We start from the raw sequence: 27554 nt of genomic DNA, 5'->3' as shown, positions 1-27554 counted from the left end.
TTTACTTTGCTCCTAGAAACACAACGGCAAGGCATGTGCACAGGCAGCGTGCAGCCACCTCTGTGAGCCTTCCCGTGATGAACGGGTTACACACCGGTATCAGATATACTCCCAGGAAGGCCAGTCCCTACGTGATACTGCACGCCGTGTGATACTCAGCACTTCTTTGGGCATTAGCATAATTTCCTTGTAAATATAGTGGGCCCATAATTCTGAAAATTGATTTTCTTTCATGTGACCCTAAAGACCAGGAGGCTATAAAAGAGTAGTTAATTTAGGGAGGCAAGACGTAGCTCCCATCAATAAATCAGGCACTGCTACAGTAATAATTCATAAAGTGAGTTTCAGGTGGGGTCCAGGATGGACTCTGCCTGTTGACTGACTTACGTGAGCTAATTGTAGGGAGAGAAGCAACAAAGGGTGAGGTGAATGAATGCAGCTACAACTTAGTTGTAACTCTTCCTCCTTCACTGCATGCAGGACCTTCCTCCTTGCCAAGCAAAATAGGAACTGCCCTCAACATCTGTATTCTGCTGCATATAGAAGCCTAGACGGGAGAAAAGGGACGAGAAGCATCATTCATCTCTATGCTGATTACATTTCATTCTGCATTAGCTTCTATCATCACTCTATCATCCTTCACTTCCAGTGTCAACACTAGGTATTTGTACCTCAAAGTCTCCTTCTCTCTATTATTAATGTAATTGCCCTGAGAGTCATATTATAAAGCTGGAAGAACCTAAATGGTGTGGGGAACCTCTATCCTGAGGGCCCTGCCCCTGCCAAGCTACACTGAAGCCTGCAGTATTGATAATAATTCCTCCCGACTTCAGCCAAAGCTGCTCTGCTACTGAGCTGGGCTGACTCAGTGTAATGAAAAGTGGGTTCAGGTCCACAGAACTCACATTTCCAGTTTCATCAGCAGGATTATGTGTTCCCATAGAGCTTAGTAAGGACAAGGACAAGAACTGAGGGGTAGCCAGGCTTCACGTCTACAAGCAAGACATTTGATCCACCTCTAACAGCAAAAAGCAGGAATTTAATACATCTTCTGGAGACATGAGGATATTTAATCTGTGAAAGGAGAAAGGTGAAGGACAGCAACGTGAGATGGATTCTAGTATGAGCAACGACTCTCTCCTCATGAGACTAATATCTCAGTGTAAGCAAATTGGTATTCCACCTGCTAATGGATTTAAGCAGCAGCTGCTGATTACTTAAAGCAGCAGCACACATTCTTACACACAGGAAATCAAAGGCTTTACACTTGCATCCTTTATGCAGGAGAAGTCTTGCAGGGGAGCTTCTCCAAAACAATTTCCCGGCTTTAGCAAGGGAACTACAGGAGTGCTGAGGACAAGCTTCAGAACCCTGCACATTTTATCCAAAGGTCTAAAAATGGGAGAAAAATTTGCACATTCACATACAGCTTTGTACAGTGAAAGTAAGGAGCACATCCAAGGTAAAGCAGAATTTAACATCCTCAGTAGGATACAACACTTCATTATCAGATGCTTTGGATAGCTACAGAGAAGCCCAAAGCACTGAATGTATTTTCCTAGTGCCATCCTAGCCCTCACTTGTGCAGAGCTCCTGCTGCTCTCCCTCAGTTTCCTCCCTGCCTCACTAACACCACTCTCATGCTGTGCCTCCTTCCTCCCAGCCCTGCCTTTCCCTGCCCATCCCTCTTCCATTTGGATTTTTTGTCCCATCCCCTCTCCCCATTCCAAAGCCAGGAGGGTAAACTTGATACTGAGACCTCTGTGCCCCACTAGGGCTCCATCATCCTACCCCTTGTCTCACCAACCTCTGCCTTGCCTGGTCACATCCTGGCAGCTGGGCCTGGCCTTCCCCCTGCACACTGCCTAGAGTTACCCTAGAAGAGCAGGAAACTCTCCTGGGTGGGTGCTGGCAAAATGGACAGGACACGGGTGTGGGAATCTACAGCTGCATCCATCTTCGGAGATGTTGTTTGTGCTGCCCTCGTGCCCAGAAGCATCAGGCTCCCGCTGTTTTGGGTTCTGTACAAACACGCAGGAAGACAATCCTGGCATGGAAAACTTACAGCCTAAGCAAGAACAAGGCACAACACGCAGGGGACTAGAACAGAACAAAGTATAGGGCCAGGGTGGAGGTGCACAGTAACAACTAGAAGTTTGCTGTGTGTGTTTTGCAGGCTTCAAAGCTGTGGAAAAAATAATAGCAGGTAAAATGAAAAAAAAATATCTTAGCAAGACATCCCTTTTATAGATTTTACATTCAATAAGAAAGGGTTTTTTGACTCACTGTATACAAGATCCATTACATATATGAAAGGATAAATAAAAATTACTTAGAATCCAGCATTTTACGTTTGTTATGAAATAAATATTCCTCTGTATGTCCATACTTCAAACACTGCATCTTTGAGCTGGTGTGTGAGAACCTGTAAAATAGGAATTGACCGAGCAAGAAAATTGGTCACATTCACTGGTCCAATATGAGAGGCATAAACACATTAATTAATACCAGGTAGGTTTTTTTTTTCCACCACTTACTATTACACACAAAAAAAATCCCCTGTCCCAGAGCAGCACCCAGCAATTCTCCATGTCTCCACAGCTTGTCGCTCTCTCACTCCGCAACGCCAGGCACCTCCCAGCACCACAAGCTTCAGAAAGCGAGAGGTTGCTGGCACGGGGAGGCAGCGCTCAGGGCTGGCCACCCCATCAGAACATCCACGGAAACATGAGAAAGGAATTATTCAGCCACGGACCCCCTCCGAGAGCTCTAGGTGTCAAATGCAGTCTGTCCCAAAACATTAAGTTACACCGCGTTTCCCTCCTCCCTCTTAAGTTACACAAAACACAAGAACAACCTGAGAGCAGACAGAAGAGAATTTGAAATCAGCATAGGTTTACTGAGTCCAAACTGTTTAAAGTTAAAGTTTATTTGTATTCTTTGTAGGAATATCAATAAAAGACCTCAAATGTATCTATATCTGTACATATTACAAGAACCTTCAAAAATTATTCACAGAACAAAAATAAATCTTCTTTAGAACAAACCCAGGCAATGAAATGCAGAAATGGATCTCAGAGACCAAACAGTCCAGTGCTACTAGCATAAAAATACGGCTTGAAAAACAAGTTTATTACTTTTTAAGGTGTACTTTGTTGAAATAAAAAATAAATTATTTAGAGCTATCATTGCAAAACAGTTCTGTGTAGTAACACTCTTATTAAGGCCCTTGAGACAGAAAATCTATTTTTACAGGTAGGATTCCTGGCAGGCATGATCTGTAATGACATGCTCTTTCTCATGGGAGTTAACTTACTGTGGGGAAGGAAATATCTAAAAGCATTGGCCTAAATTTAACCCTTTTTGCTCTGTCACACTCAGCTGGATACCCGTGACTGACCATGCTAATCACAGATTTTATTATTATTTACATTTAACGGTTCAACTCGGACAGGGATTGTTCTCCAGAAATGACACAGACATTTTCGCAGAACACAAACAGGATTCATACATACATGGTGACCTCAGCAGATAAATATTGCTGGCACACTCCGCAGGTGCTGCTGTAAAACTGATTGGCTTCAATCACTGAGTTTTCAGATGAAGTTAGAAGCTGGTGGGTTAAAGCAAGCATTAAAACATGAAATTAATATATGCTGTAAAAAAGACAAACCAAAGCAATTGCAAGAACATAAAATAAAATCCATTTTTTTGATGATTTATTAGATGGATACAGAATTTATTACTGGATACAGCTCAAATTTTCTAACTAGAAAACATACACATCCCTTTCTTTCCACGCTTCTCTGGATCCCCTGCTTAGAGTTATTCCCCTGGGGAGGAACGTTGCAAAATGTGTAGCTGTATGAATCTGTGCTTTTACACATAGCATTTCCAACACACCAGGGATGTAATAGTTGGTACCTCCTGGATGTGAAACGTGCCTATTCCCCTTAAAAAAGGGGAATTTACAGGACACCACTCAAGGCTGGGCTTCCTCAGTTACCTATCCTGTAGCACTCTAGTCACCCTGTGTTGTGCACACACTCCACAGACACCACATATGACGTGGCAAAAGGCCACGGTGCTACTAAACGCTGCTGCTTCCCTGCCCTGCCAGGGAAACCCCGAGCTTTCATGAATAACCCAGAAGGCCGGGTGGCTTTGCGGTCTGGGGAGAGTCATCCTGGAACAGCATTGAGTAACGCGGCCAGCAAGGGACAACTTTTCTGTTTTGGACTTAGGAATATACGAGTATTACTCTGACAGATTATTATTTTTTTTCCTGCACTACTTCGGCTGTTTCTAAATGATAGCAGCAGTTGCTTGCAATAGCATTAGCGCAGCCAAATGCTTTTGCTGAATGTATGAACCAAAACCTAAGGTCTATAATGCTTATCATCCAATTTTTTCCACTATTTTCTTTCACTGCTGCAGAAACCCACTGGCATTAGTCTTAATACAGACGAGATCAGGCCCAGTTAGGGTTCTTGCTTGAAAACAGACAGACCTTTTGGCTGCCACGTGGCTTAGCACCACTTGAATTTTATCAGACTGGACAGAATAGAGGCTGGCATTTTCACATATTGTCGGCTTGAAGCAGCTTAAAATTTCTCTAGAAGGCTGCTTGGTGACAAACTAGGAGAGACAGCTGCCTGCTGAACTCAGGAGCAGAATGTTTTGTGCTGCAACTAATCAATTTTAGTCTTGCAGCATTTTGAGGCTGCAACCTTCACCTCCTTTTGGGTCAACAGGCAGCTTCTCTTCTGCACAAGGAGAGGAGTGTATTTTGCACTTGAGGGTAGAAATTGAAATAGAAGAGAAACAACTGGCCTACAAACTAGCTGACTATGGTATCAATGGGTCAGACTCTTTCAGAATGGCAACTTTTCCCAGTCTAATTGCTTAAGAAATACATACGAGAAGGTGCATCATTCAGAATGATACAGCCCTGAAGAGCTCACTAAAACATATCAACCTTGGTTAAATTTCCCTCTAAAACAAAATCTGCAGTGAAATGTTGCCCTATTGCATTTCTCTGCAGAAACCAAAGGGGACTCCTTGTAGGCTTCAGCGCTGAGCCACACAGCGCAGCCAGTGCTCTCTGACAGACCACCAGGAAGCTGGGGAGCTCTGGTGAAATGTGTTTCCCAAATTAATGCTACACTAATGCTGCAAGCATGACATACCTGCATCTGCCTTGTTCTAGTCAATGTGTTCCTAGGACTGCTTGCTCTCATGCCTCAGTCGCAGAACACCCATGCTATTTGCCCTGGGTACTTAACAACCGATACATGTGGCCATCTGCGAAGGCTACTTCGGGGAACAAATTGCCCAAGATGCAGCTGTGTAGTTAAGAACATAGCAAAGGGGAGATGCAAATCACACAAAAATGCTCAACTAAAAGGGGGGTTGCAAAGGTTTCTTATAAAAGAGAGAACTACTCACAAGTCTGATTATTACACACCAAGAGTGCCTACGGCTGTGAAGCATGAAGGAGGAAGGAAAGGAGAAACTGAAAGGCACACTTTGAGGAAATAAACAGAGGTCAGCAGTTACCCAGAGCTGGAAGACGATTTGGAAAGTATTGAGAAGAAATCACTACTGAGCAAATGCAGTGCACTGCCCTGGGGGCGTCAAAGACAGTGCTGACTTGGCTACAACAGGCCAAGAAGCAGAGCAGGATGCTGCCTGGCCTGTAGCACCACGTCACGTTCGAGCAGCCAGAGAGAGGCTTTGATCTGAAATAACTAAGCACTGAAGATAAATCCCAACTCACTGCAGACAAGTCTCCTCTAGATGCAAATACCAGCCTTGTGAAGAGAGATTCACACACATTTTCCTCATCCATCCTACAGTGCAGGAGATGTGGTCTCTGTATTTATGCATAGTTAGTAACGTAACATACTTGTGTGACAATGTTTAACCAAAGCATCTTAACTCACAATAATCAAGGTATAACAGTTAACGTAGTGTGCTCTGTCACAAACTGAAATTCGCCCACTGAGGCAAGATTAATTCATTTGCAAACAACAAACAAACTTGACAACAGACACTGAACTTGGGTCCTCAGTATTGCCAATTGTTCATGTTCAAGGCAACATGGGTCCGTTTCAAGCGGTCACGGAATTGGATTAGAAATTGCTACATTTTTAATGTAGTACAATTTGAGAGATTCATAAATGAAGGCCAGAAAGGATAATGAGATATCAGCTCTGACCTTGTCCCTAGCACAGGCTGCACAATTTCAGGCAGGTACCCCCATATTCATCTCATTAACTTGTTCCTCCTTGAAGCCTGAACTGTTTTTGCTAAACACATCCCACCTCAAGGCATCCTTTGGAGGTTTTGTCCCATTTTTGACGTCAGCATTTCCAATTTCCAAAACTTATCTGAACAGTTAATCATATTCACTGTTATTAGTATATTCCTGCAAATTAAAACTTGAATTGCTGTTGCAAAATTTTTATTTACTTTCAGAGTTTGGGGGCTAGAGATGTATACCACCAAGTGAAAGGCAAGAGTGGCACACTACTGCTTGCCTCTAGAATCTGGGACTTTAAAAGAACCTCAGACTAAATATTGGGGCATTTGATAAAATCATGAGAATTGGCAATACTGTGCAATTTATTGTTAATCTTTTACTATTTGTCAATGTCACTATCTTCCGTGAAAAGGGCACTTCGTAATTGCACTGACATACAGCCTGTAAATACGCTTCTGTGAAATGCAACTGAAAGTAATCACAGGTGAAAGTTCAGTCAAAACTCCTTAAGAAAAGATGGTGTGCACAACACTTAAAAAAAAAAAAAAAAAAAATCACCCTTAAAAGTATCCAGTGGAAATGGAAGATCTTTTAACAAAAATGTGCAGAAAGCATCTTTCATTGGAACTCGACAGGTTAAGCTAGTGGCTGAACTAGTGAACCTGAACGAAACAGAGTTAAAATAAAGAAATCTGCTAGGAAAATTGAAATTTTGCATACAGAAGTCTACTTTGCTGGGCATTGGCACCCTTTGGTTAGCTCTTTCCTCAGAGCATTAACCTGATTGTTCCTGATGGAGTGCAGAGAATGAATTCAGGATGCCACTGCATGGTGCATAAAGTGAGGATTGGATAGAAATTAAAAATAATAATAATAAAAAAGGTATTTACAGGTTTGTAAATTCTCAAAACAGAAAATATAAACTGCATTAGAACTGGGGTAAAAAAAGACAGAATCCTACCTTGAAAACTGCAGATTCCCTCTGTCTTTTTGATGGGGAGCCTGACTGTGTGCAAATGCAAGGAAACAAGCTCACTGCTCCAAGTTTTTACCTTGTCTGGAAAGACTGACTTTTTTTTTTTGCTGGAATCCTACCCAAGGTAGGTACAGGATCCGGCAAGAGTCAACTTCCTTGCTAAAATGTTCGCTATTGAGTTGGCATTCAGTTACAGAACAGCTAGAGAAGAGGGGAATAAAACCAGCAGATGAGTTTTCTTACAGAGTTCATTTCACTACTATTTCACTCCACTCGTGTACTTGTATCAGTCAGCCTGATATATACAGCTGCTATCTAATGTAACCCACTGCTCAGCTCGCTCTCACCCACAACACACATGCACTCACACTCCCCTCTTCCCCCTCCAAGGACTGCAGTGCTTTCAACAAGAGAAAAAAATAATAATAAAAATAGCAATAATTAAAAAAATCTACAGTATTCACTTCCTTTTGGTATATTACATCGGCATTTTCTGTACATGACCCAAGAGCTCCAGCTATTTACACAGTGATATGGAAGGACTTGTTCTCGGGAGCCCGATTCTCCTGGCCTTGCGTGGGGAATTAAAGCCCACCGTTCAGAGTTCTTTCTCTTTTCCTTTTTATTAGCAGCATTATGTAAACCTGTAAGGGGAAGGGGGCTATTTGGGGAGTTTCTCGAGTCTGCTCCCTCTTGCCCTTCTCCTGGGGAGATGGCCGGCAGCATCTGCCCGGTTAGCAGCTGCTGTTTTTGAATTCACCATTCTCCGTGATGGAAAGCTTGGTGGGGTTGGTGGGGGAGATGCCATTGCGGACTTGCATGCTGTAGCGCTCCTTCACTTGCGTCAGGGCACTCATCAGCCGCGTGTTGGCAGAGTCCAGCGACACGATCCGCTTCTCCTGCAACAAACACCCCACAAAGTCAGAGCTCCTTCCCAAATAAAACGCCTTTGCCCCACAAGCTTGCTTTACGGGGATTTTCCAGGCCCCGGGGCTGTGACAGTATCTTCAGATGGTTTCTAGGCAGAGGCAGCTTTGCTAACATTGTCTGGTACGATGGGATGTCTGCCTCTTTCTGTTTTCTTGGGGTAACGTGGCCCTGTGCACCGCGGGCTTTCCACGTGCCCGTCCAGCCCTCCTGGCCTTTTTGCATGATGGAAGGTGAGGGTGAGTCAAAGTTACATTGGTGAACTGGTGCAGTCACAGTGGCTTTATCCAGACAGCCTCTGACTGAGGCAGATGGAAATGTGGTATTTTGCCATGGAAGGGGGAAGAGGGGGGCACGGGTGTTGGCGTTAATAACAACAATAGCCAATATTTCTTTTTAATATGTTAGAAAAACAGAAACAGGCAGCAGAAAATAAAAGTGGTGGAAGTTTCATCTGGCAGAGAAAAGTGCAGGTGGTATCTAATGGCCATTGTCTCTCTATTTTGGATGGAATGTGCTCAGAATAAACTCATGGTATGTCTGAAATTAAAAAAATAATAATAAAAAAAGCAAATAATGGCAGCCTGCAGTCACCAGCAGGGGTGAGGGTGCAATAGCAACATAGAGAAGAAGCAGCCAAAAGCTAAAACTAAGGGGTTACTTGAGGTGAAGGAGAAAGGGGGCGGTGTGGGTGGAGGGGAGATGCCATCGACAGAACACAAAGAACAAACACTGAACACACTGCTCCTAGACCCATTCCAGCTCAGAGGGGCTCCCGGGCTCTGCCGAATCCTGGGTTCCCACGTTTTGATACTTCCAGCCTCCCCTTTTAGCAAAAGTCGTCAAAAAGCTAAAGGATATACACTGAATTTCTTTAAAAATAAATCAAATTGAAAACCCACCAACGCAACCCAGCCTACTAACAGATAAACCATCTGCATAGGGACTCAGTGCTGGAGGGGCAAGCTGAAGACTTGGTGGCACGATTAGAAATGGCAATTTTTGTCTTCCCTTTAAAAAAAGTGCACACACAGCGGCAGCAGAGATGGCAGCAGGTAAATACACCCTTCGTGCTGCCAGCTGATTGGCTTTTTTTTTCTTTGTGAAGGAAAAACACCTAATTACTTGACTGGAAAAAGCTGCATGCAGAACTCTTCTTCCCAGTCCAGCCCATTGAGAAACAAAAGGGAAGAAAAATGATGTACAGAAGGCACAAACAGTAAGGGACAGTTCAGGCAAACTGCTGAGGAGACAAAAGTGCTGCACCAGCCCCTCGAGGTTTTGATCCCAGCACATCAGCTGTGTGGTACAGCTGTAATCAAGTAATGTTGGCTTTTCTCAGTGGGCTTCCCCACAGGGGTAAATGTGAGGGTGTAAAAACAAAGCAGAATTTAACTACTGCTTGTGCTGCAGCCCTGGAGAGACCAAGCTCTGTGCAGCAGAGCAAATGGAGGAGGAGGTAGAAGTCAACAAACAGCGAGGCAGGCTACGGCCTGCCCTAGCACCTTCCCTGATCCAGTCAACATAAGCAAGGAGAATCGACAAGGGAGAAGCTGAAGGCCTCAGCCTTTCCCCTCAAATAAATGGGGGGGAATATGTGAAATGTGAAAAAGATCCCACAAAAAACAAAAACAACACAACTGCCTTAGCAGAAATGTGCTCTTCAGCAAGTTAAAGCTCCTCCTCCTCGGTCTAAATTTTACTTGGAATATGTATTTCAAAAATATTTTTTTTTCTAAATAATCTATCTTTGCAGCGAGTTAAAAATGAAAGGCTGGTTACGTTCTGGCACCGATGAGTGCTCGCTGTACCAGCCTGCACAACAGCTGGGAATCTACACCTGGAAAGTCCATCTTAAAAAGCATGAGCTCAGCAATTAAAGGCATCTTCTCGCTCAAAGGAAAATACCATCTGCCCAACACGTCTACCACACGGGAACTGGGCACAGGGAGTGGCAGGAGCTGGAATGGGTAGGAGGGCAGTGCTCTGGGCCAGGACTGGGTGCTGCTCAGCTAGAGAACTGATTGGGTTTACTTGCCTGTTTGAATTATCTCATCCCCATTTATGACCTGTAATTTAACACAGCGGAGATGTCACTTGCAATAGCAGCTGGGCTAATACTCTTTGCAGCTCCAAGGAGAGAGCTCTGCCAGACCTCCCCTGCTCGGCCAGGGATGCTCAGAGGCAGCTCGGAGGCAGCCTCCAGCACCGCTGCGCACGCCGGGCACTGCCCAGAGCCAGTGCCAACGGCACGTATCCTGAAGACAAGGCTGTGCATTGGTGTAGCGTTGGATGCTGCACCTGGACACAAGGCTAAAGAGCAAATGCTGAAAAGCATCTCGTGGTGATGTAACTAAGCAGAAGCAGCCCGGGTTACTGCTGGTTCCTAGCAGCCACTCCTCTCAAACAGGTGTGATAAGCCAGGTTCCAACTCCACTCTGTAAATCTCTTGTGGAAAAGACCTTTTATTATCCAGCCACTGCTATACCCCCTTGCTAAATGAATCACAGAATAAGAAAAAATCCTTCACGTGTGACTTAGAAGTATTGCTACATAACTCAGAAAACACTAGGGCTCCTCTGGTGTCTGTTCTGAATCTCACTCGTTTCCTCTTCTGTGCAGGTACCCATGAAAGGGCAGCTAACTACCTTTCAGCCCTCCCCGTGAGCTGGTTGTGAGTGAAGCAGTCAAGGTTTGCTGATGACCTCACTTGCTCAAGGAACTAACAGCACTTCAGAAGAAAAAATGCATCAGATTATAAGAGGAATCATTAATGCTACTGTTTTGCTACAGTCTTTACAACTATTTCCACTGCAAGTGATAAATTAAGCATGATTTGATCAAGTGGGATCAAGGGGCACACCTCTCCAGCCCGGAGGTTTTGAAGCCTTCAGAAATCAGCAGCTGTCCCTTCCGCCGGCTGGTGACACTGACAGACCTGGCTGGGCCACCCTCGGGCTTGCTGGTCTGTGACCAAGGCTGTGAGCCCACTGGCACAGAGATAGAACAAAGGGAAGGGCAAGTTTCTTATTCAAGTCACAATCTCTCAAATCCTCCCCTCCAAAATAAATTTTCCTGTGTTTGCTCAGCGTCCCTTTCACCTTCTTGAGGCAGACGAAAAAGGTATCGCCTCCTGCAAAAAGGAGGTGGCTGTTCAGACAAGCTGCCATCCATCAGTTCTAACAACGAGGTGTCCTGGCTGTGGGCTCTCCAAAAAGTAGCCTAACACATTCAATTTCTACTCCAGCTTCCACCTGTCATACTGCCTGATCAGACTGGAGTGTGCTGTACCGTTCCCCCACTGTGATGAAAAAAACAAAGTGACCAGCTACATTCCTGTTCCCTCTCCTGCACTGCACTCTCCCCTTCACATTTTGAGTGCAAGTCCTCACAAAAAGGGTTTCATGTGGAGTGCATCTTGGGAAGGCCAATTACACCGGTGTCTTTGTGCACAACATCTTGCACAGTAGCTAGGAAATATGCAGGGTGTAATTCCAGTAGGATTTTCTTTGTATTCTATGAGGTCAGATAACAGAAGTGCAGTGCTATTGTATGCAAGTGACTTATTCAGATTAGATAGTATGGATCTAAAAATCCATCCCTCATCATTTCTGAAGAAAGGACTGTGGTAAAATGGGCAGGGGCAGCAGACAAAATGTAGAACTTTTCAGATTATCAAAAAGAAATCTGCAAAAAAAAAAAAAAAAAATACGCTTCTAACATCACCAGGCCTTTAAAAACACATTTTTTTTTCTCCACATTGTATTTTCCCTGCAGTTCCTTGCAAGCTCAAACGTTTCTATTACTGCTGTCCATTCAGCAGGAAAAAATGGCCAGGGGATGCCCTTCTGTGCTCACTTACACCTACATTCAAAAGACACCAGTAGCATCTTTAACAATATTCAGCTGAGGCTTTTATTTCCCCCACTATACATAAAGGGAAAGAACTTTCTGAAACAACTGGGGTCATTCCTGAAACGGATAATCTGAAAGATTCTTACTAAACTTTACAGTTGGAACTATTGAAAAGCCCAGAAGCAGGGGAGATGTCCTCCAACTGCAAATATCCCAAACAATAACGTGGCAGGCAGACACCAAACCAGTCTCGGGTTCTGTTGTACAAGCTTTGCTCTCTGGGATCAGCACAGACACAGAAGAAAAGCTGAAATGATCCCACACAATACACCCACATGCATTGCCCACTGGGTCCCACCTCCCCAAGCTAACTTGTGTTGACTGAGACAAGCACCGCGGGTTTGTGGCGAAGGGGGCATTTCTCCAAGACTGACGTGGACAGTCAGATGGGGTGAAATGCCACATACGAGGTTACACCGGGCAATGCTCCACTGCAAGCATTCTCTTTTCTTGACTGGAACGTTCAAAGCCATGCTTTTAGCTCGCATAGCTGAGATGCATGCACATGGCAATTAAACTATGCTGGTATGAAGCACAGCTTTTCCAGAGTTCCCAGGCCCACACTTGGAACAATGTCTACACAAAGCATCACTATTGATTTGCCCCCCCTGGGATCTCATGAAGTAGAAGAGATTTTGGAGAAGCAGTCAGTCCCGTGATTTGCTGCCAGGCCTGCTCAAAGCCTGGCGTTAGACAGCACAGTCTTTATTAATTAAAAACCCAATTCTCTCCTAGAAGGCAGTAAGTCACATGTGCAACACCACGGGCCAATACTGGCTTGGGAGCTAGATAACAATACTGGGGCAGGAGGATAGGAGAAAATAATGGGTTCTATGCACAGAACACTTGGTTCTTGGAGATCCTAAGGCTCCTTACCTGTGCATCAATAATTTTCTGCTTTGCATCGATGACAGCTTGCATCTCTGCATGATCCTTCTTCAGCTCCTCTTCAACTGCCATGAGTCTGGTGCACAAAGAGAGGTACAAATTAGGACAGGTCAGTACTACTCCAGAGCATTGAAGGTACTTTGGCTTGTTGGATTTGACTTCTCTGCTTGTCCTGGCTCTGCAGAAGAATTCTGCTGCACTCTGAAAGGCTTATTTCTCCATCTGACACTCCCAATTGGCTAACCTTATTATTCTCAAAGTGGACATTGCCAAAAATGCAACTGCTCTGGAGCATATTGCCTGAAGAACAGATTCCAAACAAAGCAAAGAGACCAGCTGTAAGAACAGCAGAGACCAGAGTCAAAAATTCCTAATTCTTTTCCTCCATTCTGTTGGCAATCTGAGCTGAGTTTCCACACCCGTATCTCAGTTTTTTCTTTTTCCAAGGAAGGATGCTATCATTCCAGAGATGTTGAGATGCTCACACAACTACCTTCTTCAGTGTCAAAGACAGCACATGCTTCTTGTCCTAAACAGTGCCACACTTTCAGAGGCCTTACCTGCTGATAATACTTTTCATCTGGCTGTCCTTCTCTTCCTGTTGCCTGCGCAGTCTCTCCTCACTGTCTTCCAGCCTTGACTTGTACTCCATCAGCAGCTTCTGCATTTGCTGCTCTTGCACTAGGAGTCGCCGCTCATACTCCTCCAGCCGGCGACTCGACACCTTCAGGCGCTCCTTCAGCTTCGCTATCTCTTGTTCATACTGCAGGTGGGAAGGAAGAAGGAAAGAAGGAACAGATCACGTCACTATAATTTTCTGATGTTTAGAGGCAACGCTTCTTTCATTAAAATACGTTGATAGAAGTAAAGGAAGCGGCAAGCAAGTAGCTGTGACAAAGGACTATGTAGAGCTCTCACTGAGCATTAGGCTGTTCCCACACTGTAGGATGTCATTCTATAGCACAGTCTAAGCACTCTGATGGCTCTGACATGGCTCCTCAGTCCTGGCTGGCAACATCCGCAGTTATTCGAGACTCAAGGGGTTCCCAGACAAAAGCTGCTAACAGCAGAAATGTCCTGGGGTGACCAAACATGGGAAGGGGGCCACTACAGCACCCCTACAGGACCCAAGTGACTCATTCTTCAGTACCATGCCACGAAACCACCGCCTTCAGCCAGGACATCATTCACTGCACGTTTACTTGGCTGAGGATTTGTTCTCCCATTTACTGTCTCCACAGACAATCGTTTTTACAGTAGTGGAACGCAACACGTTCCACTTCATTTTGGGTTCATTCACCTTTCCTAAATCCTATGTTCCTGTTTCTTGTCTGACAGATGAAATCTGAATGCAACTACTGATGAAGTCTGAATTGCACTTAGAGAGCCATGCGCAATCACTTAGCATATCCTAAACTATACTCAGTTGGGTTTAACAACTGTGATTTTTTTTTTAATGGAGTTTCATCATGACTAAAAAAAAAAAAACAACAAAGCATTAAAAAACCAGCAGTATAATCTAGCTATAATGTCATCATAAAAAATAATGACTTGAGGAGGATCTCATACACTCAGGCAGTGTGACTCACGATGCAAGTAAATGCCAAATATCAGCCTGTCGTCTCTAAGCCCTCCGCTACTTCAGTTTGCATCCACCTGACATGCTACAGCCTGTAAGTGTGTCAATCTACAGTACGGCACGCTGTGCTCCGGCTATGCGTGACGGCATGTACAGCAGGAAGCTGCGCCAATGCAACCTGTGTTTGAAAGCACGACTCTGGCACAGCAGCACCTGGAGGCCGTTCTGAACCCAGCCCTGGGATGGACAGGACTTGCCAGCAGCCCTCGAGTGTGCTGTATGCAGAATAACATCTACCTTCTCAGCATGCTTGGCTTCATCTGGATTCTGCTCTGCATCCTCCTCGACTTCTTCATACTGCCCGTTGTTGAGAACCCACGCAGCTGTCCTCTCCACTGGTGACATTGTGGCAGAGTCCACAGGCGACTGAACCTAGAACAGAGACATTTATAAGCATTTCTCAAAGAAATTACACACAAATCAGCTCTGAAATAATTCATTTGGAGGAGAAAAATGCCCATGGAACTGTCGGTCTCCAAAGCACTCCCATATCTTTCTTGCAAAGAGGCTTCATCCTCCCTTGACTTTAGGCACACAGCACTTACGTGAGTCCCTCTAAAATCACTGCACTTGAGATTTTTTTTTTCCTCTTTGTCTAAGTGAACATCTCTCTGGAAAAAAATGCTGTTTCCAAATCCCATTCACATCCACCTTCCCCCTTTGCCAGACTTTCAGTAAGGCTTCCTCAACCTGAGGTTTCTCCCTCAGAGAACAGAGCAACGAAGCTTTGCGTGCCCGGTTCAGGTGAGACAGATCGGTTGTGCTGGAGGGCTGGGAAGCTCGAGAGCAGCTTTCTCAGCCAGGCTGCAGGCAGGAATTTGCCACGGAGCAGGAGGCTGCATGGCTTGGATAGGAGACAGCACAGCAGTACTTAAAAGTGCCAAGAGGCGTAATGTTATCACCATAATGCCTCTCACATTTCCGTGGTTTATTGTAGCATATGCACCCAGTCAAGGCTGTAAAAGGAAATCAGGGCCAGCAGTGCTTACCAGGAGAACTGTAAAACACAATGAGAGGCTATCCTCCTTAAGGGAAGTTGAAAAGGAAGCCAAGAAGAGAAACCCGAAACTCTCCACCCGGCTGGGGAAAACATGGCTTGGTACAAATTCCAAGCAGTTCTCGTGGACAAAGACAAGTTTATGAGCACAGAAATTAGCATAGCAACTCCTGAAAGAGCAACGCTGTCTAAAAGTTTTCAAGAAATGCTAAAGATCAACTTTTCCCTCATCCATGGCTTTGTTTTGTGCTCAGGCAGCTCTTCAGCAGCCTGCCTCCTGTCAGCACTGTAGGCAAGTGAAAGGTGCTCTGAGGCAGTGATTTTGAAAGACAAAGCCTCAGGGAGGGGCTCTCATCAGGGAGCAATTGCTTCTGAAGAGAAGTTGGTGAGGGATCCTCCATCTGGGGGCTTTTGCACGTCCTGCAGCAGCTGCAGCGGCTCCACTGCCCTGAGGACTCCAGCTCTGGGAAGAGCCTGAGCAAGGACAGGTACGACCGCAAAGGAAAGGGGGAGGAATTGGGGAAAAATGCACGGTTTTAGGCAGAGGCTTTAGCCTGGGAGGGAAAGAAAGGCTATCAGCCCCTTTCAGCTTGGCCAGGCTCCTTCGGTGAGACTTCTCTCTCGGTGGGACACCCCACACAGTGCGGGGCTCTGTCACCAGCAGGCTCTCCTCCGAGGCAAGGACTTTGGGAATTGCCCTGCAACAGACCACTGGGCCCCAGTGAACTTCCCCAAACCACCTTTGAGCTGCAGCACCGAGTGCTTTCAGCAGCCACACTCAGAAAGCTCACGAAGACCAAGAGGATGGCGAGTACTTCAGATGCCAAAGGTTTATGATTTACTCTTAATAGAGAAGAAAAAAGAAACGCCCGCTAGGAACATGTATTAATTCCCCTCTTTGCCTCCCTTCCAGAGGAACACACTGACATTTCTGTTCCCACCTACCTACTAAATGGAAATGGAAGGCAAAAGCTGACCTCTCCCAGCGAACAAAGGGCCTCACTCTACATTCAGAAACAAATGGGACTTGTGGAGAACAGAGTCTAACAATTATGACGCCCACAAAGCATGCCTAGAAAGAACATGCCCAACTTCTCTCTCCTCGCTTTCTTTTTTTTTAAATAAGAGCAGAATTCCACAACACGATTTGCAATTAAAAGGACGCAATGGAATTTGCCTCAAAAAAAAAATTTTGGCCACTCAATTTGGCACAACTCAAGACATTCTCAAGGGTGTGGGGAAGGAAAGAACAAATTGATTTCTCTACAGTGGGAGCAAGCACTCTAATGAATCCAGTGAAAAAAATTAGCATGGGAAGGAGAGTGGAAAAATAAGGAGACGCACGCTGCATACAAGAGAGAGGGAGGAGACTGCCCTGGAGCCAGTCTCCCCAGGTACCTGATTTATTTGGGCAGCTGCAGTCGGCAGTGGAAGGATGAACACTGACCAAGAGGGAGGCAGCAAGCAGGGGACGGAGTGTTTCTTGTACATACAGAGGGCAGAAGCCACCTGTGCAAGGTGTATGCATGAAGGCTGGGGACAACAACTGTCTGTTCTTCCTGCTCCTTCCTCATCCTGACGCCCCCAAGGCAAAGCCTCTCCACGTATCTGTCCAGGCCCTTCCCTCTAACAAGCCCTGAGGAAAGGCCCCAGCTCCCCGGCGCTTTCGGTGAGGACCCAGGGCCGTACCATAAACCACAGCAGATCAGCCAGCCCAGGTGCTCGCAGGGGCCCTGAGAGCAGCAAGGGAGGCTGCCTTGTTACCTGTATCCCAAACTCCTACCACCTCTGCGCTGGGTTTAGCTGCAATCCAATATGCTTTACCTAGCAACCCTTCCTTGCCCAAACGCAAAACACATGCTCAAAGGGAGGACGCAAACACACGCACTTCAAATAACAAGCAATTACATCTTTGGTATTACTAACTTGGCGTAACAGCCTTGGCTTTGTGATTCAGTGCTTCTGATCTCCTTGTGCTGTAATGAACTTCAGGTATCAAAGTAGTTTTGAAGCCCTGATTGCCCCTGGGTTCCCAGGCACCATCTCGTTTAGACTGTAACACTCAGGAGGGTTTGCCAGGAAAGCTACAAGGATACCTGGAAAGCCTTCAGCAGAGCAGGACCTTATGCTGGCAACTAAGTTCTTCTGCCAGCTTTGCCTTATAAGCCAAATCCTTCCCCTGCACAACCACGTCTCCAGCGGCACCTTTGCCAGCAGGGCTACTCCAGTGAGGAGGATCACAACCTCCTGCTTCTTGCAGATGGAGCTGCACGGGCAGCACGGTGCAGCCTCAGGGGCTGCAACTTTTTGCTGCTGAAGCTCATGCCTCCTTGCAGAGGCAGCATCCTTCCTTGGTCTTGTGGAAAGCCACAGCTTAAAAAAATGTCCTTCTGAAGCTGTTAAGGTAAATCAAACAGTCCCGTGTTTACCCCTGCAGTGACCACAGAAGAAAACACTTAGCCCCAGGGAACAGCACAGGTGTTGCCTTTGAGAGCCTCACCCTGCCCAGCTGTACGTACCAACAGGAGATGTCTGAAAACAACCACCTTCCCTCTGACCTGCAGTCAAGACATTTTCTACCTTCGCTGCAGCATCGAGTATTTAAATACTTAGTTTCCTCTTTAATAGTGAACATAGCAAATGCTTTTCATACACAGCAAATCACAACATTTCTTTTCAAAGGTTAAGGAATGTTGTTTTTTTTTGATAGGGAAATCTTAATTTACAGTTGTCTATGAGCTGATAAGGTGTATTAGGAACTGGTACATACAAACACTCCTTTCCAGAAAGTGTTTGCATTACTCATAGTTTGGGATGATTAATAAAAAACAGTATTTATTTGGGGCCAGAGTAGGTTGTTGCATCATGGTGAAATATAGGTCTCTCCACACTTAGACAACTCTACTTATTTATTATTTTGGCAGCAGCTTAGTCCATGATATTTCATCTTTGTTTATTCTGTGTTTTTAGGTAGCTATGCTTTTAAATTAGCACCACAGGGCAATGCATTCTCCCGTGACAATCTTAACTACCCTTTGGAACAAAGCTGCTTCTACTTTTTTATTCGGGAAAATTTTCAAGTTTCATTTCTTTTAAGGTGTGCTGCTACCTTAGCAAAAGTTTTTTTATTTTTTTAACTTCAGTGCAAAAAGGACCAGAAATAATACGCACACTAGGCTTGCCAGGCTTGTAATGGTAACAAGCATGACTGTTCATTCACCCTTATTACTGGCCACTTGTTTAAATGCCACCATCCCATCGGCCAGTACTGATTCAGCTCCATTTAGATCAAAAAGCCTCGATGGCCAGTGCAGCAACCAGCTAAACATCAAAGCAGAAACTGCCTGGGAAAAGGCTTTCCTTACCTGCTGCGTTTGCTGCCTCTGAATCGCCCTCACCTTGGGGACAGGGCTCTCTCTGGAGGAGGAGGACTGCTGCCGGGACCGGCTCCCGTTCTGGATGGGCTCGGTCACCATGGCCCCCGACACCCCCGACATGCTGCCCGTGCTCCGCAAGGACGCGCTGTGCGGCAAGGACTGCGGTGCCTTGGCCCGGGCGCCCAGCCCTTGGTCCATTTTGCGGATCTGCGCTTGGCTGCTGCTGTTCTGGCGGGGCAAGGCGATGGGGACGTGCTTGTCCGTGACCGTGTGCCGCCTGGAGAAGTCCTCGCTCTGCGTGCTGCGCTTGGTGAAGTCCTCCATGCTGCTGTTACTGGGCCCGCTGAGCTTGAAGTCTTCGCTGTTGCTTCGGCTGCGGGAGCTGGCGGTGCTCAGGTTCTCCAGGCTGGAGTCCACAGAGGCCTTGGGCATCGGCGGAGGAGGGTTGTTGAGGTGGTAAACGGGGTTCTGGAAGGACAGCGGCTGGAGGCTGCCCTGTTGGTTCAAAGCTGGGTGCAGGGGCCTCCGCACCTGGGGCGCGCTCTGGGGTGTGCTCTGAGCTTCCCACAGCTGTTTGATGTTGGCCACCTGGGTGATGGAGAGCTGGCTGCCGGCCAAACGCAAAGGCACGTCGTGCATGATAGAAGCGTGGTCACTGTGAGCCGTGTGAGGATCCTGCAGGTCCATGAGGGAAATGCTACGTCCGTTGGGCAAGATGCTTTCCCTTTCATCCTTATCTGAGTAAGTCATGCTCTGGGTGGATGCCTGCTGAACCAGCAGTAAGGTCTTGCCCCTAAAATATCCATCCACGTTTTCCTGGGTTGGAGACTTCAGCTTATGCAAGTCACTGCCGAGAGGAAAGGAATTCAGTTAATTTTTAAGCAGCCAAGACCCTGAGAGACCTGTCCCAGAGAAGCCTCCTTACCTCATTTAACCCTCCCTCCCCTGCTCTGAAAGCTTCAAGGAACTGGATTTCCTTTCATGAGCTCTCTGTGTTCAAGTCAGAACACACTCTTCCTTAATTACTGCTTATCTTTGAAAATTAAGTTTGATTCAAGCAGTGCTTCATCTTTATTTTTCACAGGTGAAATGCAAACCATCCCCACCAAATCCTTCCCCTTTAGACACTTATTTCCATCAAGACTTCAGAGCAGCTCAGTTCCCATTTAACCCTTCACCTACGTTTCAAAATTCAGCAGGAGTTGCCTGAAGGCTCCTGTAGGTCTAGAGGACAGACATGTCCACGTGTCAGAACTGGCCCTAGTACCTATCAGCACAGAAACTGCACAGAGACCACGATACCCAAGCTCTTCGGCAGTTCTGCCACGTGCCAGCTTTTTGCTTCAGATTAACAGCAAGACTGCTTTTTAGCAGCTGAAGTTACTGACTTTCAGCAAGGTGTTTGAGCCCTGGGTAAGTAAAGAGCTTCAGATCTCAAGTGCCACCTTGTGCACCTCGTACTGGCAGCGAGTATTCCCGAGGCACAGAGGCCCAAATTCCCTGCTGCTGCAGCTGGGCTGGGCAGACAACTCAGGAGAAGTTCTCAACTCTTAAAGGCTGGTCCTCAACAGGTCCCTTCTCCCCGCACCTCCCCGCGGGCTCTGGCTGTTACATACCCATCAGTGGGGTCCTCAAATATCTTCTGAAGCCCTGAGGAGAGACTGCCACTGACGTTTGGACTAGAGCTGTGCTCAGTGAAACGCCTCAGCTGCTGCTGTATTGGCGTAGGGTTGGTCATTGATTTGGTGATGTCGGCAAGAATACGAGGAAGGGGTCCCAGTTTTGCCACGGTCGCCTGTAGGAAGGAATTTTCACCCTAATTGGACAACAAGCACCGCGACATCCGCCAGTTTTTTTGATAACGATGCACAGAGGCGGAGGGGTGGAGGTGGAAGGAAGGAGGGTGGGTGGTTGTGTGCGGGTGTGCCAGGGCCGTATGCAGTGTTACGGAGCAGCGTAACCACGACGACGAGATGGATGGAGGAGACGAAACGGGGTGCAGCAGACATTGAGGAAAGAAAAGGAAATAGAAAAGAAATTAGGATTGACCCCCAAAAATAAAAATCATGCTCAACAAAACAGAACTATGGCCATTCCAATGCAAAACTATCATGCAAAGCAAACTAAGTCCAGGCTGGGTAAGGTCAAAGTGAAAACTATGGTATCTACTCATTAAAGGGCATTCAGAGACTACAGATTCAGCTAGTGGGGGTACTTTCCAGGCAAAGGGTGTCATGTGGTAAAGGAAATGCATGCCAACAGACAAGGGGATGCGGCATTCACGGGGATCATGAGAGAATTGCAGGGGTTGAGGGAGATGGGAAAAGGGGAAGATTTCATTCATAAGCCTTTGTATTTTGGCATCCTCTGCTGATGCCACCTTCTGTAGCAACTTGTTATCAAAAATTAAGGCATTCTTTCCTACCTAAAAAAAACTTCACGAGAACATCAGTGATCCTCATCCCAACATTATCACATCAGCCTGAGATTAAACACACAGCTTTTTGTTCAGTTACATATTTGCTCAGCATTGCCTAGGCCCAGGAGAAGGGCAGCTGACACTCCAGCGAGCAAGGCTGCTCATACAGGCTCTTTATTTTTCTCCCCCTTTGGGTCACCGCTGGTTACATCATCTACAGGGCACCCACAGCCTCTTGGGTCTAAAGGAAGAGGGTGAAAGTGCTGGAGGTGTACCATAAGGTAAAACCTTGCTGCAAAGACCACTGTCTTTTCAAAGCTATCCTTATTTTTCCTGTAGGCAGATACTCAGTTGGTTCAACCCTAGAGAGAGGTCTCTTTACATTCACTTTCTTACAGCACTTCTTCTGCACCTATTAAAATCTCCGAGGTTCTCTCATCATTTCCCAGTCATTACCTGCAGTAAAGCGCTATTGCAATGTAACTTTAGCCCTTCATTCTTCTCGTAGCAAGCTACTACACTAGCCCCCAAGGGCTGGTTAGGATAGATCCAAGCATCTAACCTACAGAAAGGGCAAAGCAGATCTGCTTTGATGGCTTAGCCAGGTGCGGCTCCTCCCTTTAAGATATTTATGACTTTTACACTCAGAAAGCAGCTCCCTAAATGCAAGGGCTAAATGCAAAGATCCATTTGCACTTCTAAGGTTTGGAGCTGGGTTTCTCTTGACCTGACGCTTGAGCAGCTGGAAGGATGGAAAGCTGAAAAGATGGCAGTGTTCCCTACATTGGTGGGCTTACCCGATTTATAGGATTGGAGGAACTGGTCTTGAGTGCTCACTTTGCTTGTTTTCCTGAGGCTGCTGAACTGTCTCTATAGCAGACTTTACTGCCTGCGACATTTTGAATGTATGCTGCGTGCATGTGTGGGGGAAATGGACAAACAAGACCATAAATTGTTATCGAACAACAATTACCTAATATTAACATATGTTGTCTTTTTGAGTCAAGGACATTTCTATTTACTCTGATGCAGCAAGCTCAGTTTTTTGTTTTCTGCTTTAAATAATGTACAGTGAGAAAACAGAAACCAAACAAATCACTACTTTGGCAAACATCAGTGCAATAAAAATATGAAGAATGCATTGCAAGTCACCTCATCTCTTCAGTTTTAAAAGAAAGAGAATAATGTAAATTGAATATGGACAAAATAATGCACCTCTAAAAATTATAATATGGAATAGTTCCAAGTACTCGCAAAAAAAAACGATGATGCACGGCTCAGCTTTTCTGGGTCTTATCAAGTACCTTTGCTATCAAGGTTTTAATGATTTTGGATCCTGCAAAACCACATAGCTAAGGAAGAAACTAGCATCTCTTCTCTTTCTATAGCTAAATGGAAATAATGCTTACAGTTGGCGGTGAGCGTCTATTGTGATCAGCAGAATGGAGTCTGGAAAATGTATCCGACCCCGGCACAGCACAGGGGCAGAAAGCATCTTGCTTTTGTTACAGGATAAAACTGAGAGTGGAACCAGGTTTTTACAAGGCACCCTCTTATATATTAAAACCTAATCCAAAGACTGCAGAAATGAGAACATCTCAGCTGGCTTTGGATCAGGTGTTTAATGAGAACAGTTCTGCCTGGCCAACACATTACTCCACCAGAGGAGTAAAGTAGGGCCTGGTGTGCAGCAAAGTACCTCCATTAGCATCAAAAAGGGCCCTGTAAGATTTTAATTTTCCATCCAAACACCCTCCCTTTTTTCCAGATCATTTATGAGAAAACCGGCTGCACAGGGAATTCCAGGCCTACTTCTAAGCGTTGCCCTTTCCACCATTTAACACCCAGCCTCACTTAAGGCTCTGCAGAGTGTTTGCACTGCTGCTGAAGCCCAACCACTTCACATGCTCTGCTTTAAGCCTTGATCTGGAATCACAGAAAGAGCACTTGTGAAATACCATTATCAAACATTCCTCTCAAAAGCTGTTGAGTAAGTTATCCCCAAAGCAGGCTTCAGCAGCTCCCTTGATGTTTCCCAGTGTTTACAGTTGCTACGATACAACCACCCGGGCCTCCAGCCTGCTTTACCTTATCAAGTTGGGACACAACCTCCCATAAGAGGGAATGCAAAACTGAGAGCTCTCTGCCCAGGTCGATGTAGCCCTCAAATCCAGGCATGTTTGAGATGGTATCTGGATTAGAGATCTCCAGGAGGAAACGCTTCATTCCCCCCCACTCATGTTCCAAAAAGTCATTCATGAAGGCCATATACTCTTCCTTATTCCCAAACCTGCAAGAAAGGGGAGTTGGGGAAACCCAGTCAATAACCTCCAGACAAATACAGAGTATAAGTGCTTGCAGACAACTGTGAAATGCTTAACTTTAGACCTCCCTTTCTGAAGAGGGGGAAAAGAAAAAAGAACCATTTAAGAGATTCACTGTTTTTAGACTGTTTTAAATACTAGTAACTTGTTGATTGTATTATGAACAAGGGGCTCAAGACATCTTGCCTCCTCACCCCCACCCCAGTCATCCTTTCTCCCCTGTCTGCAAGAAGCATGCCCTTTGTATAATTCAGCTAGGAATTTTGGAGGAGGGAAGTGAGAAAGTCAAGTTCCTTGGTGGGAATAGTCTTTTTTTTTTCTTTCTTTCTTTCTTTTGCAATAGCATAAACACTGACGTGCTAGTGCACACCACTATTCCTGGTTTCATATGGTGTCCCTCTACTGAATTCAACATAACCCAAATCTGCATGTGAAAAGGAGAATCTTTCCCTCTCAACACTGAGGTGTCCCAGTGAGAACAAGGTTCACATCTAAATAAGAAGTTTTTTCCTTTCTAAAGCTGTCTTGTTTGCTGCAGACACAACTACAAGCAGGGCTCTCCTTGCTCCGTAGTAACCTAGAGTGACTTGCAGCCCTAGTGGCACAGATTTCATTTTTGTTGTCACCACCTACTTAGCAAAATTGGCGAGATTCTGAATGACTTTAGCAATGAGCGTGAGTGTGCGAGATGTCCGGTCATCAGGATACTCCTGCATGAGGCTGAAGAGGCTGGGGGACATGATGGCAGGGCACAGGAAGCGGAGGAAGAGGGAAGCACTGATCAGCCGTTCACTGATGTCCTGCTTGCCCCTGCTCAGGCACTGCTGCTTCCAAGATGCAAACACCTCCTTCAGCTCACGAGGGAACACGCTGAAAAACAATAAACCAGGAAATAAAATTGCACGGGCAATGAGTTGTAACAAGTTGAACTGATGATCAATCACCTGAAATAATTATCTGTGAGAAATCATAATCGGCTTTTTTTTTTTTTTCCCCCTCTAGGCTAAGAAATGTCATTAGGCATCTATTCTTGGATCCCCATTTAATCTGGTGATACTTAAGTACTCCTTAAAGCATCCCTTTTTATATATGTTAAGTGAAGCCTTTCTCAGACACACAGATTTACCAGCTAAGTACTACCTATCCATTGCTACTCAGGAGCAAACAGGGTGTTAGGATATTAAAAACAAACTGAACTCATCTCTGTAACTACAATTATTATCCTGCTTGTTAAGTGCTCTCAATGCTTCACATGTGCTTCACCCTGAAGCAGAAAGACCCTTCTTTCAATGATACTCAGAAGCAGAGATTAATAGAAATCTTTCAGCCAATGATTCCTCCCTTTGTTTTCCTCTACAGTTTTACAGATCTAAAAGGTCTGAAGGTCTTTTATAAATACCAAAACTTTCAGCTTTTTATTCCAAGCTCAAAGTAAGCTGTTATCTTCTCACTGATTCCCTCCTTTCTCGTCACACTTCACTATTTGTTTCCTTGGCAGATTACTTCAGCAGAAGCTCCTGTTGGGTCTGGTGCATTGGACTGCAACACTCTGTTTTGGGCACAGGTTCCACCTGCAATATTGTCTCCCATGTAGTAAGGTAGTGAGGGAAAGAAATGAAGGCAGTCTCAGAAGATAGATGGGTCTATGCTACCTCCCTGTACAACTGCTGTTTCCTCTTCTGTAGAGGAGTGGACACCTTATGAGCAAATGACCTAGCAGGGGAGAAGGGGAGGGGAGATGCCTCACCAGTAAGAATTGATAATCTTGCAGAAGGCCAGCTCACAACACATTTTCAGGTTGCTCTGATGATCTGTTAATTCACTGGATGAACATTTGCTGGGATCCACTTCACAGTTTTCATCTGACTCATACAAAGCCTTGATAAACTCCCCTGGACAAAGGGAAGAGGATGACAAACCAGGGTAATTACATGAAAAACCTCCTTGACACACCTTTAAATCCTGTTTATGCCTTTCCTTGGCAACTGCCTCCTCTCCTCTCTGTGTCTGCAGTACAGTCTCCAGACACCAGATGTTGGGGACACGACTCTTCCCAGCTCTTTCAGAACACAGCGTTTGCTGTACCAGATCAGACGACTGGTGCTCTAATGCTTCAGCCTCCCGTGCCCTTGCTGCCCCCAGACAGAGGCACAATAACAGGACAGCTTTGCTTATAACCCCTGCGGACACTTCGTTTATAGCCTAAAGAACAGGATTTGACTTTGTACTCAAACCGCATTATCAAGCATAAAATTTTCCACAGCCTGAAAAATGAAGCTGCAATATTTGTCTTCATAATTTCTGCAGGAAATACACTCGACAATGGTATTTATTTTGCTTATTTTTAAATTTACTGTTTTTGTTTTGTTTTTTTAATTTTATTCACCTTGCTCTTGAATAAGAGGAATACCTGAGTACTAGATAAATACTACCAGTATGCTCAACCTCTTTTATTAGCATCTTACAACGTTTTTGTTGCTTCTATCATTCAGAATCCTTTGCATTTCTGTCATTCTCCTCTTACAGCATCACAACAGGCACTGGACACATACAAAACCAGATGAAGTTTCCTGTGTCTGATGAACTGGAATAAGCTACTTACTAGTTCTCCTATCTCTGCTAGCACACCATGAGCTTTTTAAACCATTGTTGTTCATTAGACAAAACCCCTTTATTCGTTCATGATTCAACGTCTTTTAAGTTCATCTCCTCAGAAGATATAGCTGGCTCTAAGCTAATGCCAAAAGGCTTGTTTGTGCAAAGGTGTTCTTTTTATTTATTTAATTTTATTTTTATAAAAACCCTTAGTGGCCCCCCCAGCCACTGCCATCTTCAGTCAGCACTGCTCTTGCAAGCAAAGCAGGTGGCACTTTTTCTTAAGCTCTTTTGTTGGGATCCAAAAAATTTCTGCTGAGGACATCTAGATCACTTATTTACTAAACTTTTGACATCGTTTCGGTATGAGCCAATTCTGTTTTGTCTGTTGTTTGCTGGCTGTATTTTCTCTCTTAAACACATTTGAAACATTCTCTCTGTGGTCCACAAGGCCCTTCCTTAATCGGACACCAAAATGCTCTTACAGATGTATTAAACAGCTAACACTAAGCATAATGTTGTTGATCCTTTCAAAGGATATGGCATCTGAGCAAAATGACTAAAGACAATTTAAAACTTGACAAAGAATCAGACGAGTGTATTGTCATGAACAACCTTGCCCTGGGCTAGGTGACCTTAGGGGAATTTTTGATTTCTTGTAATCTTGTCACTCAGCACCAATATTCTAAATGATACATTATAAGTCATTAATTTTAAAATATTTTAACATAATTACTGCACTTTAAAGGGCTTGCAGTCAAATGTAATATAGTGGTCCCAAAGCTGATCACTCAGTCTGCTGAAAAGCATAACACAAAGCAATGTGCTGCTTACTTATCCCCACCAGCGAGAGCCTAGGCCTGTGACTTGTGCTCAGTGGTTCCACCCATGAGAATAAGACTACCAGAACAGACTCATTACGCTTAAAACATTCCCAAAATGCATATAATCACAGACCCGACTATACTGACCCTTGGAGCACTGACTAATTTAGCCAACTAACGCCTTGATGACTTGCCAGCATCTGAGATTGCTGAGAACAAGTGAGACTGCTGGGAAAGCAAGCTGGTGGCTTTTTGTTTTGTTTTTTTTTGGTGAAAGGATGTGGTGTGGGACTTGGCTTTGGCCTGATCTTGTTTCCCTTGTATCAGTTTCCAAAGCTTGCTTCATCCAAGAAACAACAGGAGGATGGGTGGCTCACTGTGCAAACTTGGATAACAAAGGCTGTGTGG

The 27554-nt window shown here is 45.2% G+C and overlaps 1 protein-coding gene across 8 annotated transcripts in view; it reads right to left on the bottom strand.

Annotated features, from left to right (window-relative positions):
* Positions 1 to 2891: 2891 nt before the first annotated feature.
* Positions 2892 to 27554, bottom strand: part of RASAL2 (RAS protein activator like 2) — a 141920-nt gene continuing 117257 nt past the window's right edge. For 5 of the 8 annotated variants that reach the window (XM_032191993.1, XM_032192000.1, XM_032191998.1 and 2 more), the window contains 10 exons: positions 25475 to 25619; positions 24361 to 24597; positions 23492 to 23693; positions 20601 to 20800; positions 18973 to 19831; positions 14848 to 14982; positions 13532 to 13734; positions 12960 to 13047; positions 10207 to 10237; positions 2892 to 8140 (listed from right to left, as the gene is read on the bottom strand). In XM_032191993.1, coding sequence (XP_032047884.1) covers positions 7998 to 8140; positions 10207 to 10237; positions 12960 to 13047; positions 13532 to 13734; positions 14848 to 14982; positions 18973 to 19831; positions 20601 to 20800; positions 23492 to 23693; positions 24361 to 24597; positions 25475 to 25619 — 2243 coding nt within the window. In that variant the 3' untranslated portion in view covers positions 2892 to 7997. The remainder of the gene's footprint in view (positions 8141 to 10206; positions 10238 to 12959; positions 13048 to 13531; positions 13735 to 14847; positions 14983 to 18972; positions 19832 to 20600; positions 20801 to 23491; positions 23694 to 24360; positions 24598 to 25474; positions 25620 to 27554) is intronic. The other 3 variants (XM_032191995.1, XM_032191994.1, XM_032191996.1) reach the window with 3 other exon arrangements.

Source organism: Aythya fuligula, chromosome 8 (assembly GCF_009819795.1).
Source record: "Aythya fuligula isolate bAytFul2 chromosome 8, bAytFul2.pri, whole genome shotgun sequence".
Classification (NCBI taxonomy): Eukaryota; Metazoa; Chordata; class Aves; order Anseriformes; family Anatidae; genus Aythya; species Aythya fuligula.
This window is presented reverse-complemented; position numbering and strand designations above follow the sequence as displayed.